The 11,769-nt window shown below is 30.6% G+C and overlaps 3 protein-coding genes across 3 annotated transcripts in view; 2 read left to right on the top strand and 1 right to left on the bottom strand.

Moving 5' to 3' along the window:
* LOC105623773 (Ig-like V-type domain-containing protein FAM187A) overlaps nucleotides 1–851 on the top strand; it is a 2,727-nt gene extending 1,876 nt beyond the window's left edge. The window contains exons 6-8 of the mRNA XM_012205150.1: nucleotides 194–375; nucleotides 459–614; nucleotides 680–851. Of these exons, the coding sequence (XP_012060540.1) occupies nucleotides 194–375; nucleotides 459–614; nucleotides 680–851 (510 nt within the window). The remainder of the gene's footprint in view (nucleotides 1–193; nucleotides 376–458; nucleotides 615–679) is intronic.
* The window catches only part of LOC105623816 (epidermal growth factor receptor substrate 15-like 1), a 30,754-nt gene extending 25,633 nt beyond the window's left edge, over nucleotides 1–5,121 (bottom strand). The window contains exons 1-7 of the mRNA XM_012205192.1: nucleotides 5,095–5,121; nucleotides 4,534–4,578; nucleotides 4,049–4,282; nucleotides 3,706–3,978; nucleotides 2,227–2,451; nucleotides 1,981–2,141; nucleotides 1,744–1,903 (exon numbers count right to left, since the gene is read on the bottom strand). Coding sequence (XP_012060582.1) covers nucleotides 1,744–1,903; nucleotides 1,981–2,141; nucleotides 2,227–2,451; nucleotides 3,706–3,978; nucleotides 4,049–4,282; nucleotides 4,534–4,578; nucleotides 5,095–5,121 — 1,125 coding nt within the window. The remainder of the gene's footprint in view (nucleotides 1–1,743; nucleotides 1,904–1,980; nucleotides 2,142–2,226; nucleotides 2,452–3,705; nucleotides 3,979–4,048; nucleotides 4,283–4,533; nucleotides 4,579–5,094) is intronic.
* Nucleotides 5,122–7,533: 2,412 nt separating this feature from the next.
* LOC105623772 (probable 28S ribosomal protein S16, mitochondrial) lies at nucleotides 7,534–9,473 on the top strand. Its single transcript, XM_012205149.1, has 2 exons — nucleotides 7,534–7,769; nucleotides 9,087–9,473. Exons 1-2 carry the CDS (start codon nucleotides 7,647–7,649, stop codon nucleotides 9,327–9,329), a joined length of 366 nt encoding a protein of 121 aa, XP_012060539.1. The 5' UTR covers nucleotides 7,534–7,646; the 3' UTR covers nucleotides 9,330–9,473.
* Nucleotides 9,474–11,769: the final 2,296 nt, after the last annotated feature.

The raw sequence follows: 11,769 nt of genomic DNA, 5'->3' as shown, positions 1-11,769 counted from the left end.
TTTAATGCTATTAAGCTAAACTTAGCTTAACAGACATTAGATAACAATAATCTAATTGAAAATAACATTAATATGCAAAGGAATTATTTTTATACAATGTAAAGAAAATATCTATCTGGTGCACTTCGTAATTATTATTGCAATAATAAAGTAGAAATTTTAATGAAAATTGAAATAAATATTCTTGCAATAGAAAAAATGTCGAAAAGATATTATATTTGAAGTGCGCGATAAAAAGGGTAATATTCTGGAAAGTGCAAACAATAGTGCAGGTATATTTTCTATGATTCAAGAAATGCCTAAGCCATTACCATCAATTGCGCGTAGTGTTATTTATGAAAAACATAATAAAAAAATCGAACTTGTCTGTCCAGGGTAAAATTTAAAACATAAATTCTAATCGCTTCACTAATAATGACAAATATCAAAAATGATTTAAAAATCTTCTCTTATTTTAGAAATTTGAATGCAGATGTTCCGATTGTTTGGCGGATCGATGATAAAATGATTATTCCGTCTCACATTAAATCTCAATCAAATGGAAGAATTCATATTAATCCTCAGATGCAAATACTATTTGAACCTTTGAAATTTGAGGATGCTAATATATATAGGTAAATAAAATTCATTAACGAATGAAAACACATAATAATAATCTAAAAACTTGTTTCATTAATAGTTGTTGGCAAAATAATGAAATTGCTGGAATAATTAAGCTAATCGTAATTGAAGAAATAGAATTCAAGTTGAATCATCATGTTATTTTAATGGGCGCTATCGTCATAATTGGTGTTATTTCCATAATATTTTGGAAAGCATTCAAGGAACGAATGCGATATACGATGCATTAATAAACACTATAAATGCTATTTTATAAATGATATATAGATTAAACTGTTCATTGACAATTTGTAAAATGATGTGTTTATGTTGTATGTTTATGTTTATGAAGAAAAGAAGGAAGGCGATGAATCTCAAATAAGGTTTAAATTAGAGTTCGAAATACTTGAGTAGCCTTGCCTGCTTCGTTATCTGTAATACGGATCTGAACTGAGTAATTCCGCGAGTACCCACTAATTCAGGTACCTGCAGAATTATGTACAATGCGAGTATCTGGAACCGTATACAATACAGATATTCGAGGAATCGTGGGCGATACGAATACCTGTCTCGATGAGAGTATCCGCTACATATATCTACGTATAATTTTGTCAATTTTAAAGGTATGTGTTTTACAATCGTTTGCAGTAATTCTCATTCCGTTAATAATTAAAATATTTTATGATTAAAATATTTTATAATTAAAATATTCTGGAGTCTAAATTGTTTCGTTTTCACATTATAAATATTAAATACATTTCCAAATTTAATTTGCTTTGCAACGATTAATATATCCTTAATTCAAATTATTTAACTACAAACAAAATGAAAATTAGTATAAACAATTCTAAAACGCTTTTAACATTAATAAAACATACACGCAGATATCTGTAGCAGATATTCGTATCGAAATGGGATATCGCCCATAATTCCACGAGTACCTCGTATTGCAGACAGTTCTGGAAGTACTTGCATTATATACAGTTCTATTGGAAGTATCCACATAATTGGTCCTGAGCCGTATGCACGGGTAACGAATCTGTGAGCGGGCATTCAAATTTTACGTTATCCGATTCTTTTTCTGAACCCTATTTTAAAATATAGCATATTATAAGTACATCAGAAAAGAATTTTAATAATTACCACAATAGTTTCCCCAACTTTCCGTATAGAAGGCGGTATCATTTCAGGAGTTAAACTTGTTGGAGGATCTATACCATTGAGTTTCTGCTTGATAAGCCACATAGCTATGGCAAATTGTTCCTTATTTAATTTTCCACTTTGACAAATATCGCATAAACTCCTAATTCATAAAATATTTTCGTTAATACCATGATAGTTAATTTTTGGTAAATTGTTCACAATAAAATACTGTGTTACCATATATGAGCTAACACAGAATGTGGAAGTCCACTTTGTAGGAAGACATCCTTGATTTCTAAACCAGAGACAAATCCATCTCTGTCCATGTCAGCTTGTAAAAATAACTTTTCCGCAGCTATTTGATCTTCAGCCGAAACTACCCAATGTTGCGCGCTTGTCTGAGAATATATAGTACAAAAATATTAGCAATTGGATGCAGAAATACAATAAGTTCTTAAATCACAGAGTTTAAAAGATAAATACTTTTACAGCATCTAATCCAGTCAAGCTCTTAACGGTCGTCGTATTTGATAAGGGTGGTACTTGTGATTGCGATGATGGTGGTGCAGTAACTGCCATGCCTATCAGTGTAGGAGACTTAGTCTTAGAGATAATAATGTCTTTCCTTTTATTAGGCGGCATTAATTCTGGTGGAAGTACACTTGGTATCGCATATTTTTCCAATGCTTTATATACAAGATGCATAGCCTGCATAATAACACAGTTAGGCAGAAAAAAAAAAGAAAATATAATTTGTGATACAAATATTGTTAAAATACATAGAACATAAATAACGTTTAATATCATTCAAGATAATCTCTCAACTTAACATTACATTGTTATCAAAAATTGTTTCTTCAATCAATATCATACATTATGGAAAACGAATGAGGGCTACATTCAGTCAAAATAAATCTTAGTATCTAATACTTTCTTGTAAATTTTTACAATTTTCAGTTTAAAAATACTATCCTCCAATTATATATTTGCCAATCCTAAAACACAATTCTATACTAAAGCTAGAGTATGTAATCAAATTAAATAATATAATACTATATGCCTTGGTAATAAAATTTAAGATTCTCGCGCTACTTCTTAGACAGTCAATAAACAGTTTATTCATAATAACATGTAAAACAATTAAAATAATGGAATAAAAAGATTACTAACAATATCTTATGTCATTAAACATAATTGTTGTTAATGTTACTGTAAATATTTTCAAAAAGACAAAATAAAAGTTGTAAGATGCTCATTTGACGAATATGTATTTAACACATATTCTAGTTTTTTTCATTAAAGAATGTTTTGTAAATCGTGGTCAGTTTAAATGAAATTTCACGAGAACAAATTTAAGTGTTTACTTTATAATTATAACGGTTTTTAAATTGCTCTTATATGCGAATGTCTCAATTTAAAAGAGAATAACTATAGAATAAGGTTATACGTTCAATCTGCAATGTAAAATTCTATAAATTTAGAATTAAATATCTTCAAAATGGTATGGTAAAAGTCAATGAAATTTTTTTTAGATATTATTAATATTATTAACTTTTGTATTACACTTGTCTTATATTTCTTTAAACGTGAGAACCTTTTAAATAAGAGATCCAAATGGAATGAGAGAGATGCAAATTCAAATTTTGGTTGGGAATATTTTTTGCAATAAATTCCTTATAGTGTTTTAAAAATACTCATTAGAATCAATAATATTAATTCCTTGTCAATTAATTTGTGATATTACTCTAGCTCTAATCTAGAATTATTTCAAGAACAACAAATAATCGATGTAGTTTGCTTGAACTGGAAATTGTAAAAATTTACATGTAAAAATATAATATTATTAGGCACTAAGACCAACCTCTTTTCACTTGTGTTGAATCTTTCTTGACTTATTTTCATTTAATATTCATTTATGCAAGAGTTACTGTAACATATATAAAAAAAACAATTGATACTTACAACTACAAATTCGTGTCTATCCAGCATACCATCCTTGTCCATATCTGCTAAGTCCCAAATCTTACCAAGAGTATCTAAGGGAAGTTTGCTGTCCATAAGAACACCTTTTACTTTATTTCCAGATATGTAGCCATTAGATGGCTGTAAGCTGTCAAAAAGCTGATCATATTTCGCTCGTTCTGTAGGATTAATTGACCAATCTCCATTATTGACAGATGTTATTACAGGCAAAGCATTAGTCATAACCTTCTGTGGAATGACTGGGATGTCTCCCTGATATCAAAAAAGACAGACAATATAATGCTTGTTCCAATTGCAAAAATGTGTTTATATGTAAATTTACCATCTTCGGTGGTGGCAATTCTAGGCTTAGATTAGATATATTCAAATCCTTTCCTGTTTGTGCCAATGCACATAATTTGAGTGCAACAAACAAGCCAGATTTGTCTAAAGAACCTCTCGATTGTGGATCAGCCATATCCCATATTTTACTCAGAATAACATCACTCAACTGGGATTTCTTAAGAAATCTTGCAGCATCCATCGCCTCAATCCGTCCATATCCATTTGGATCAATCTAGGAACAAATGTGTGTGTGTGTATATATATATATATATATATTTGAACATCAATAATTGAAAGGCTTCCCAGAAGAATATTGCAATCATTTTAAAAATTTTATTGGAAATAAAACAAACAAGTGAAGTATGATGCAAAAGTAGATTTTTTTTATTAAAACATTACATATAAATGATTACAATGTCTTTCCTGGAAGCTCTTCAGTTATCAGCATGTCTAAATATGCTCTTCCAACGAATGATACAATACCTGATTATAATAAGCTTCATATATTGCAGTATGGCATCCAGCCACCTGTAAAAGCAGCAAACTCAAATGTATTTTTTATTTTTACCTGCAAATCTTAACGATCAATATAAATAACAAATATTCAATTGTCATAAATTGCCAATATAATGTTTAACAAGTAGGTATTTGTCACATGAATAATATAAATAACATATAACAAGCGATGATATATAAAAACGCTTATTATCAAAACTTATTCATACCAGATAAACAAAATGAAATTTAAAAAAAGTCTGACTCGCGCGTTTCTGGAACAGCACATTAATCAAACAACAAAGGCTTCCTCCCCGATGAATAAAAATTTATCAATCAAAATAGGTATAGATAAAATGATATTCCGCCATCGAAGAGGACGTTTCGACCTAGACCGCCCGAGATAGATAAGATATCGCAACGAAGACGCATAAATACTACGACAGTTTAGTACAAATCATGGCGAAACTTTACGAAAGAAGTTCTCACAACGGGCGCGAGTCATATTAAACATTATATTCTCGTAAAATCGTGAAAATCGTTCCGTACCTGCGTAGGTGACGGCAAAGCGGCCATACTTGCGTTAAGCACTGGCTTAACCAATCAGACACTCAATCAATACTGTACGATTTTTAACAATTTCGTTTAATATTTCGCGGGGATATCGCTTTTAATTATTGAATATTCCAGCGAATTTTATTATTAGGTTTCATCGTCTATTATTTCTTGTAAATTCAAAATCAAGGAATACACGACAGAAACAATTTATTTAAAAATTTAAGAAATCACCAATTTATCAGACACCTATCAAAATCACTTCTATCGTTTATTCAAAATCGATTGCACTAAACATTCATATTAAGTTTATTCGCATTGTTTGCACTTTTTTAATTCAGCAATTAGCATCTTCGCTTTTTCCACAGATTTCTATATATTGTCAGAAAGAAACCTGAAGAACTTGAGAAAGGACATAACAACCTTTTGCCTGTTGCCGCAAAATGTCCTAGCTCTAGAGTAAAGAATAAGGGCGCGTTCACACCTTGACAGAAAAGCAGAAAGCGGAAAAGCAGCAACCAATCAAGAGCCACTGGGCTGCGTTCGGATTCCCACCTGGGGCGCGATTCCGTAACTGTTTTACGGTGCAATTACATGAATTACCGCGATACGCGGTACGCGATACAGTAACTAAAGTTCATTCTACAATGGACAGTAGCAGTAGTGAATTAAAGAATAGACGTAGAAATCGACTAATCATAGTTGTCCTTCTCACATTTGATTATGATTGGTTGATTTCTACAGCCTCCATAGGCCTCCATAGGTCTCGCTTTGAAGCATTTAATGGATCAATTAGAAGAAAGAATTTTACAAACTGATCAATTAAAAAACTTCAAAGTTTGTAGCATCGCGTTGACCCTTAATCCAACTGTTACTGCCTTTTGAATAAGAATAGGAATATATTAATACATGACCATCTACAAAGAGCAGTAGCAGTAGATTAAGAAGTAAGCGTAGAAATTGACCAATAATAGCTGATGTGAAAAAAATAATCAACTGATTGGTCAATTTCTACGTCTACTCCTTAATCAATTACTGTTATTGTTCATTGTAAACCATGTATAATAGTAACTAACTAGGTAATTAGGAAACCGTATATCATGTACCGTCTATTTCTTTCACTGATATTACATGGAGCACGGTTTGCGTGCATTTTGCGGCACGGGCTATGATTGGTTGATTTCTACGCCTACTCCTTGATCCACTATAGCTACTACCCATTGTAGAATGGACTTAATGCAATTATAGACTACGCATTACAGTTACAATATAGATGACTGAATCGAGCAATGCGATTGGTGGAAACTTACGTTACATTTACGGTAAGCGGGAAACATAATAATAACACAACTCTTGCATAATACATAAGAAAATGTACCAATCAACGTTTTATGTTTCTTTCCTTATCATGAAATAAAGAACTCAGATGGTTAAATTTCTTATCCATTAAGCTGGTTCTACATTAGTTGATCGTAAGTTTGTTGATTTTAAAATGCAAGCTCCAGATTGGCTGTAGCAACAAACTTGCGATTGGTTTGCAACTAAAACCGGTTTTACGTGTTATGCATTATGCAAGAGTCTATATTCCCCGCTTTACTGTTACGGAAAGTGTGTGTGACTAGCTTTACTACTTCAACGGTGTCACTAATCTGTACAAATTAAAATCCTGTATTGTCTAGGGATTTTGTTAGTATTAACATTTTTCAGTCTAATTTTTCAGGAAAATCATGTAACCGAATATTGGCTGCTTTCTTTTTAGGAGACAGAGTCGACATACTTGACATAAATCGACACATCGCTTTCCATTTACAATTTTGTTCAAAATTCAGTTCAAGACTCAGTCGACACACTTCGCCTCTGCTCGGGAAAAGAGTCAGAGCGTGTTTCGAATCTGTTCAAGTGTGATTTTGACGAATTAAATGATATTAGATTAAATGTACTTGCAAACCAATTTCCATCATTTTGTTCTGTTTTCAATACAGAATTACTTGTGTCGACGAATGTTAATAAAAAATTACAATGGCAAGTATTATATACTTTTAATATAATTTATATTAAGAATAAATAAAATAAATAAAGAAAGAAATAAAAAAAGAATAAAGAAAATAATTTTATATTAAGATTTTTTTATTATTTTAATAAATATAAAAATATATATAAATATATATATTTTTATATTTACAAAATTTATATATTTACAATAATAAAAAAAATTCAAATCTTTTAAGGTGTTAAAAGTTCGTACACACGATACACACTGCACATATCGCGTTTCATTTAAGTGTGGCAAACTGTGTTCGAGTATATTATACTGTGTCGATTTGTGTCTCCTAAAAGGAAAGCAGTCATTAGTTCCTTTATGTATATTCGCCTAGGTGGTGTTCAAAACACTCTTCCAAGTAAAATATGGAAGTTGATTATCTATTTTCTTAGATAATCTGTGGTGACAGAAGCCTTAAGCCAATTTCTGATTTAAAGGATAGTCTAATGTAAACAAGTAATTGTATAAAAACGGTGATTTTTTAATATTAACACACAAATAATAAATGCCTCGACTACCTTTACACTGTTCTTCTGGAACAGGTATTATTACGCCATTCAGTAAAGCAATAAGATTTGCTCGTTATGGTTGCACCAATAGACCGTTTTATCATATCGTTGTGATTGATGTAAGTTGGGACAACTTCTTTTAAAACTGGTTCTGCAATGAGTTGATAATCAGAAATCTTAAATCTTAACCCATTTTAATCTAAATAGGTGACTATGATTTTTTGTATCTATAAGTTATTAATTGTACAGGAAGTCATTTATTTCGATTAATGGGAAGGAATAAAGTCGAATTTGGTCAGTCTTAAGAGAATTGGTAGTCTTAGTTATATAAGTTTTATCAGTGAATTGTTCAAATTGGCCAACAGCTAACTTGTATAATTAAGGTCCGATTGCATCAACGTTACTTTGACTTTAAGAAAGACATAAAATTCTCTTGATTTCTGTCTCTTTTTTTATTTAAACGAGACAGAGATTTCCTATTGAAAAAATCACATCACACAGTTGCATGATGAAATTCATGTAATTAAAACATATAAATCATGAACAGATTGTTCCATTTAAAAATCAGTACATGATTTTTAAAAATCATTAATTTGAAAAATCACATATGTTCTTTTTTTCTTCTATTTCTATTATTATTCAATTCGTTAAAATTTGAAAACTATAAAATCACATGGATAAAATTATTTCTAATATCATGTGATTTTTCAAATTATCTAATAGCGTTTCCTTGGCTGGTGATAGGCAAAGTCATTCAGTGTAACGTGTTTCCATGTATGGTAGTGCAAATTTTATGCACGATCTCAAAGAGATGATGTAGAGTTAATGTGATATTAAAAATTTGAAAATGAAAGTTAACCAGCAGCAGAATTAAACACAATAGTATGAAGAAGTGTACACCATGGTGTATGTACACTTGTATAGTGCAGCACTGATACAGCACTTACACGCAACTGATGTAGTACGAAGTTACACTCAGTGTATCTCAAGAGAAAACGCTATAACTTTTGACATCATTTTTTTTAGTAGGTTTAAGTCTTGCTTTAAGTCAAAGTAACATTGATGTAATCAGGCTTAAAGGCTTAAGCACAAGGATGTCCATAACTGAAATATGAAATGTAAGTTATATATAGTGTAGATTGATCAAAACATTGTGCGTTGATCTATGACTACGACTAAAGTTTCATGACTTGTTGACAACAATCTTTGTGCTGAGGTTCTATTTTCTCAAGACTGGCCAAATTCAACTTTATTCTTTTCCATTGTCGAGTTAAATAATTCATTATGACTGTGAAATCATTTTATACTTTTTTAAGACTTAGGACTTCTGATTACCAACTACCGACTTATTGTAGAATCGGCTCAAATATAAAAATTTTAAGAGAAAGAGAAAAATTCTTCTATAGCTAGAATCAATAAATTAATTTTTGTTGTAGGTAAAAACAAGAGAAACAAAACCACCAATAGAACAAGTTGGTGTATATGATCCTATTCCAAATATGCATAATGAAAAATTAGTGTCCTTCAATTTTGAAAGAATACAATATTGGATTGCCAAAGGAGCACAAATATCCACACCTGTTGCAGATTTATTAGGACTCGCTGGATTTTTACCTATTCATCCAAGAACATATATGAGAGCATGGAGAAATCGCAAAACTGTAGAAAAGTGTTCTTAAAGAAAGTATGTGCTAAGAATAAACAGTTGTATTTTATATAGTTAAGACACAATTGTTATGTTATGAACATTTATTTTGTACAAATTTTATAGTTCAACAATAAAAATATCAATAAATGACATCTAGACAATCTAGGTTCACATCTAGGAACTAAGTACTACGTTTAATTTATCTAACATATCGGGCGCTCGCTGTGACAGATGACTTTCTTATGTATAATTTGTGTTCACTTGATCTGGATTAAATTTACGCGGTATGTATTTATTTATGTCAACTCCTTTGTAAACAAAAACTTGTTTCAGATAACGCTGGATAACAGTTGTCAAGGCGGATCCCCTGTATTTTTTAAATAAAAAATTAATTTTGAAAATATATGACATTACAGCTAGTGGTCTAATCATAGATTTTATAAATCTAATTTCAGTTTAATTAGTTACGGATTCTTATTTTATATTTAACTTCAAGGACAATATGCTTATTAATATAATTATTAATGTTTAAAACAAAGTTTTCGGTATGTAAAATATGATCCTCACCTACGATTCTAATGAAATTAAACTAAATTTGATGCGTTTTTGTTCGAAACGAAAGAAAAAAAGTTAGGTTTGACTTAATTCGCGAACTAAGATATTGAGCGTTAAGTTGACGAGTATTGAGATTAAGAAATCCGTCATAGCGACGAGACACAGCGACACGATTGGACACGTCTATACACTGCAATCAACATATAATTGAGGCTAGAATAAGTATTTTCTTCAATTATAATTCTCTGCTTTTTAAAAACATATTCCTATGTTGTAAAAATACAAATTATTTTCTATATATACTATTTTTGTTTTTATTAGGGGCACCAAGTTCTGATTAACTTAACAGCCTAAATGCAAAGAGAGAAGTTATATAGATTTGTAATACTAACTTAGCAAAGTTTCTCTCTGGTAGCTATTTGTGAATAACTTATTTTTGTGTTCAATATAGTATGTAAAATTATAGTTAATTATAATTAGTGAAATATGTTTAACTCTTCAGTTCATATTTTTTCTCAGACATCAGCTTCAGTTGGAATCCTGCCCGTTACTAAGTCCGTTAAGTTAATCGGAGCTTGGTGAAAGTGGCCCTTACAGTAGAAAATTTTTAAAGCAGAGAATTTGTGCTTTTAGAACAAACAAATACCTAATCAAAACAAATTAATTGCTGTAAAAATAAAAATTATATAGAAAATAATTTGTATTCTTAAAGCAGAGAATGTGTTTTTAAAGAAGAAAATTGTGTAATTTAAGCAGAAATTGCTTATTCTAGCCTCAATTATACGTTGTGTATGACCGTGGCGAATAAACATGCCCAGTCACTGCATATCGTCGCTGTAACAGATTTTCTAACCTAAATAGTCGTCAACTTTAACGCTTAATATCTCGGTTCATGAGGTCGATCTAATGTTTTTTCTTTCAGATTCTTTCGTTTCGAGCAAAACGCGTCGAATGAGCCTAATTTCATCAAATTGGAGATGCAGTTGGTCCAAAAGTTATTTAGAATACGAGTCTTACTCAAGAATTTTAATAAATATGTACTCATTTGACACGTTTTCACTCAAAATGAAAGAATCTGGCAAAAAAAATATGATGGTCGGCCTTGTGAATCGAGAAATTAAGCGTTAAAGCATTCGAGATTTTAGAGGTTAGAATGTCTATTATTCCGACTCGCTGCAGCGATTGTGTTCTTCTTCTTTTTTTAACTGGCTTCGCAGCCTAACTGGCTGATACTTGGCCACTGATGATCTTCGGAATTGAACAAATCATAAATTGGAATGCACCGGTCACTTCGAACCGGATGAGTAGAACAAAAAGATGATGTAATCAAAATGAAAATAAGACGCCCCTTCAAACACCGGAAGCCTGCGACTATGCCACAATATATACAGTAGCGCAACTCTCCTGATCTTATGGCCTGATCTTAATTCTCCTGATGGCCAAAATGTGCATGCGTGAAATAAGTAAATTGCCCCGTCTCTTTTCCTCCTTTTTTTATTGCTCTCTTTTCTTTTCTCTCTCTATTTATTTAAGCTTTCTATATATATTCTACTTAAACATTTGTCTTTCAAGCATACATAGTTCAGAGTAGAAATTTAGAGGGAAATATTACGTGTATTGTCCATTTGGTGAAATGTGTGAGAAATCTCGAGAGATTGATTTAATTTTTGTGAAAAAGTGATAAAATGAAAAAGTGCACAAAAATAACATGGAAAACTGAGCAAGAAAGATTTCTTTTTATTTATTGTATTTTAAACTTATTTTATTTTAAACTTATTTTTTGGATATATATGTATATAAATTTCTTCTATATCAGCTTTCTCATAATATTTTCATAGATATATAATTACATAATATTTTAATATTACAAATATACATTTTAAAATTAATTTAATATCTTTCCTAATTTTTTAATA

This window comes from Atta cephalotes, assembly GCF_000143395.1.
Source record: "Atta cephalotes unplaced genomic scaffold scaffold00064, whole genome shotgun sequence".
Taxonomy (NCBI): domain Eukaryota; kingdom Metazoa; phylum Arthropoda; class Insecta; order Hymenoptera; family Formicidae; genus Atta; species Atta cephalotes.
Note: the sequence above shows the minus strand (reverse complement) of the source record. Positions and strands in the feature narration are given on the sequence as shown.

Bases quoted from the DNA above. Each gene is read 5' to 3' on its own strand.
- LOC105623772 (XM_012205149.1), top strand. From the start codon at position 7,647: ATGCCTCGACTACCTTTACACTGTTCTTCTGGAACAGGTATTATTACG. The intron at 7,770-9,086 runs GTAAGTTGGGAC...TTTTTGTTGTAG, and splicing joins ATCATATCGTTGTGATTGAT to GTAAAAACAAGAGAAACAAA.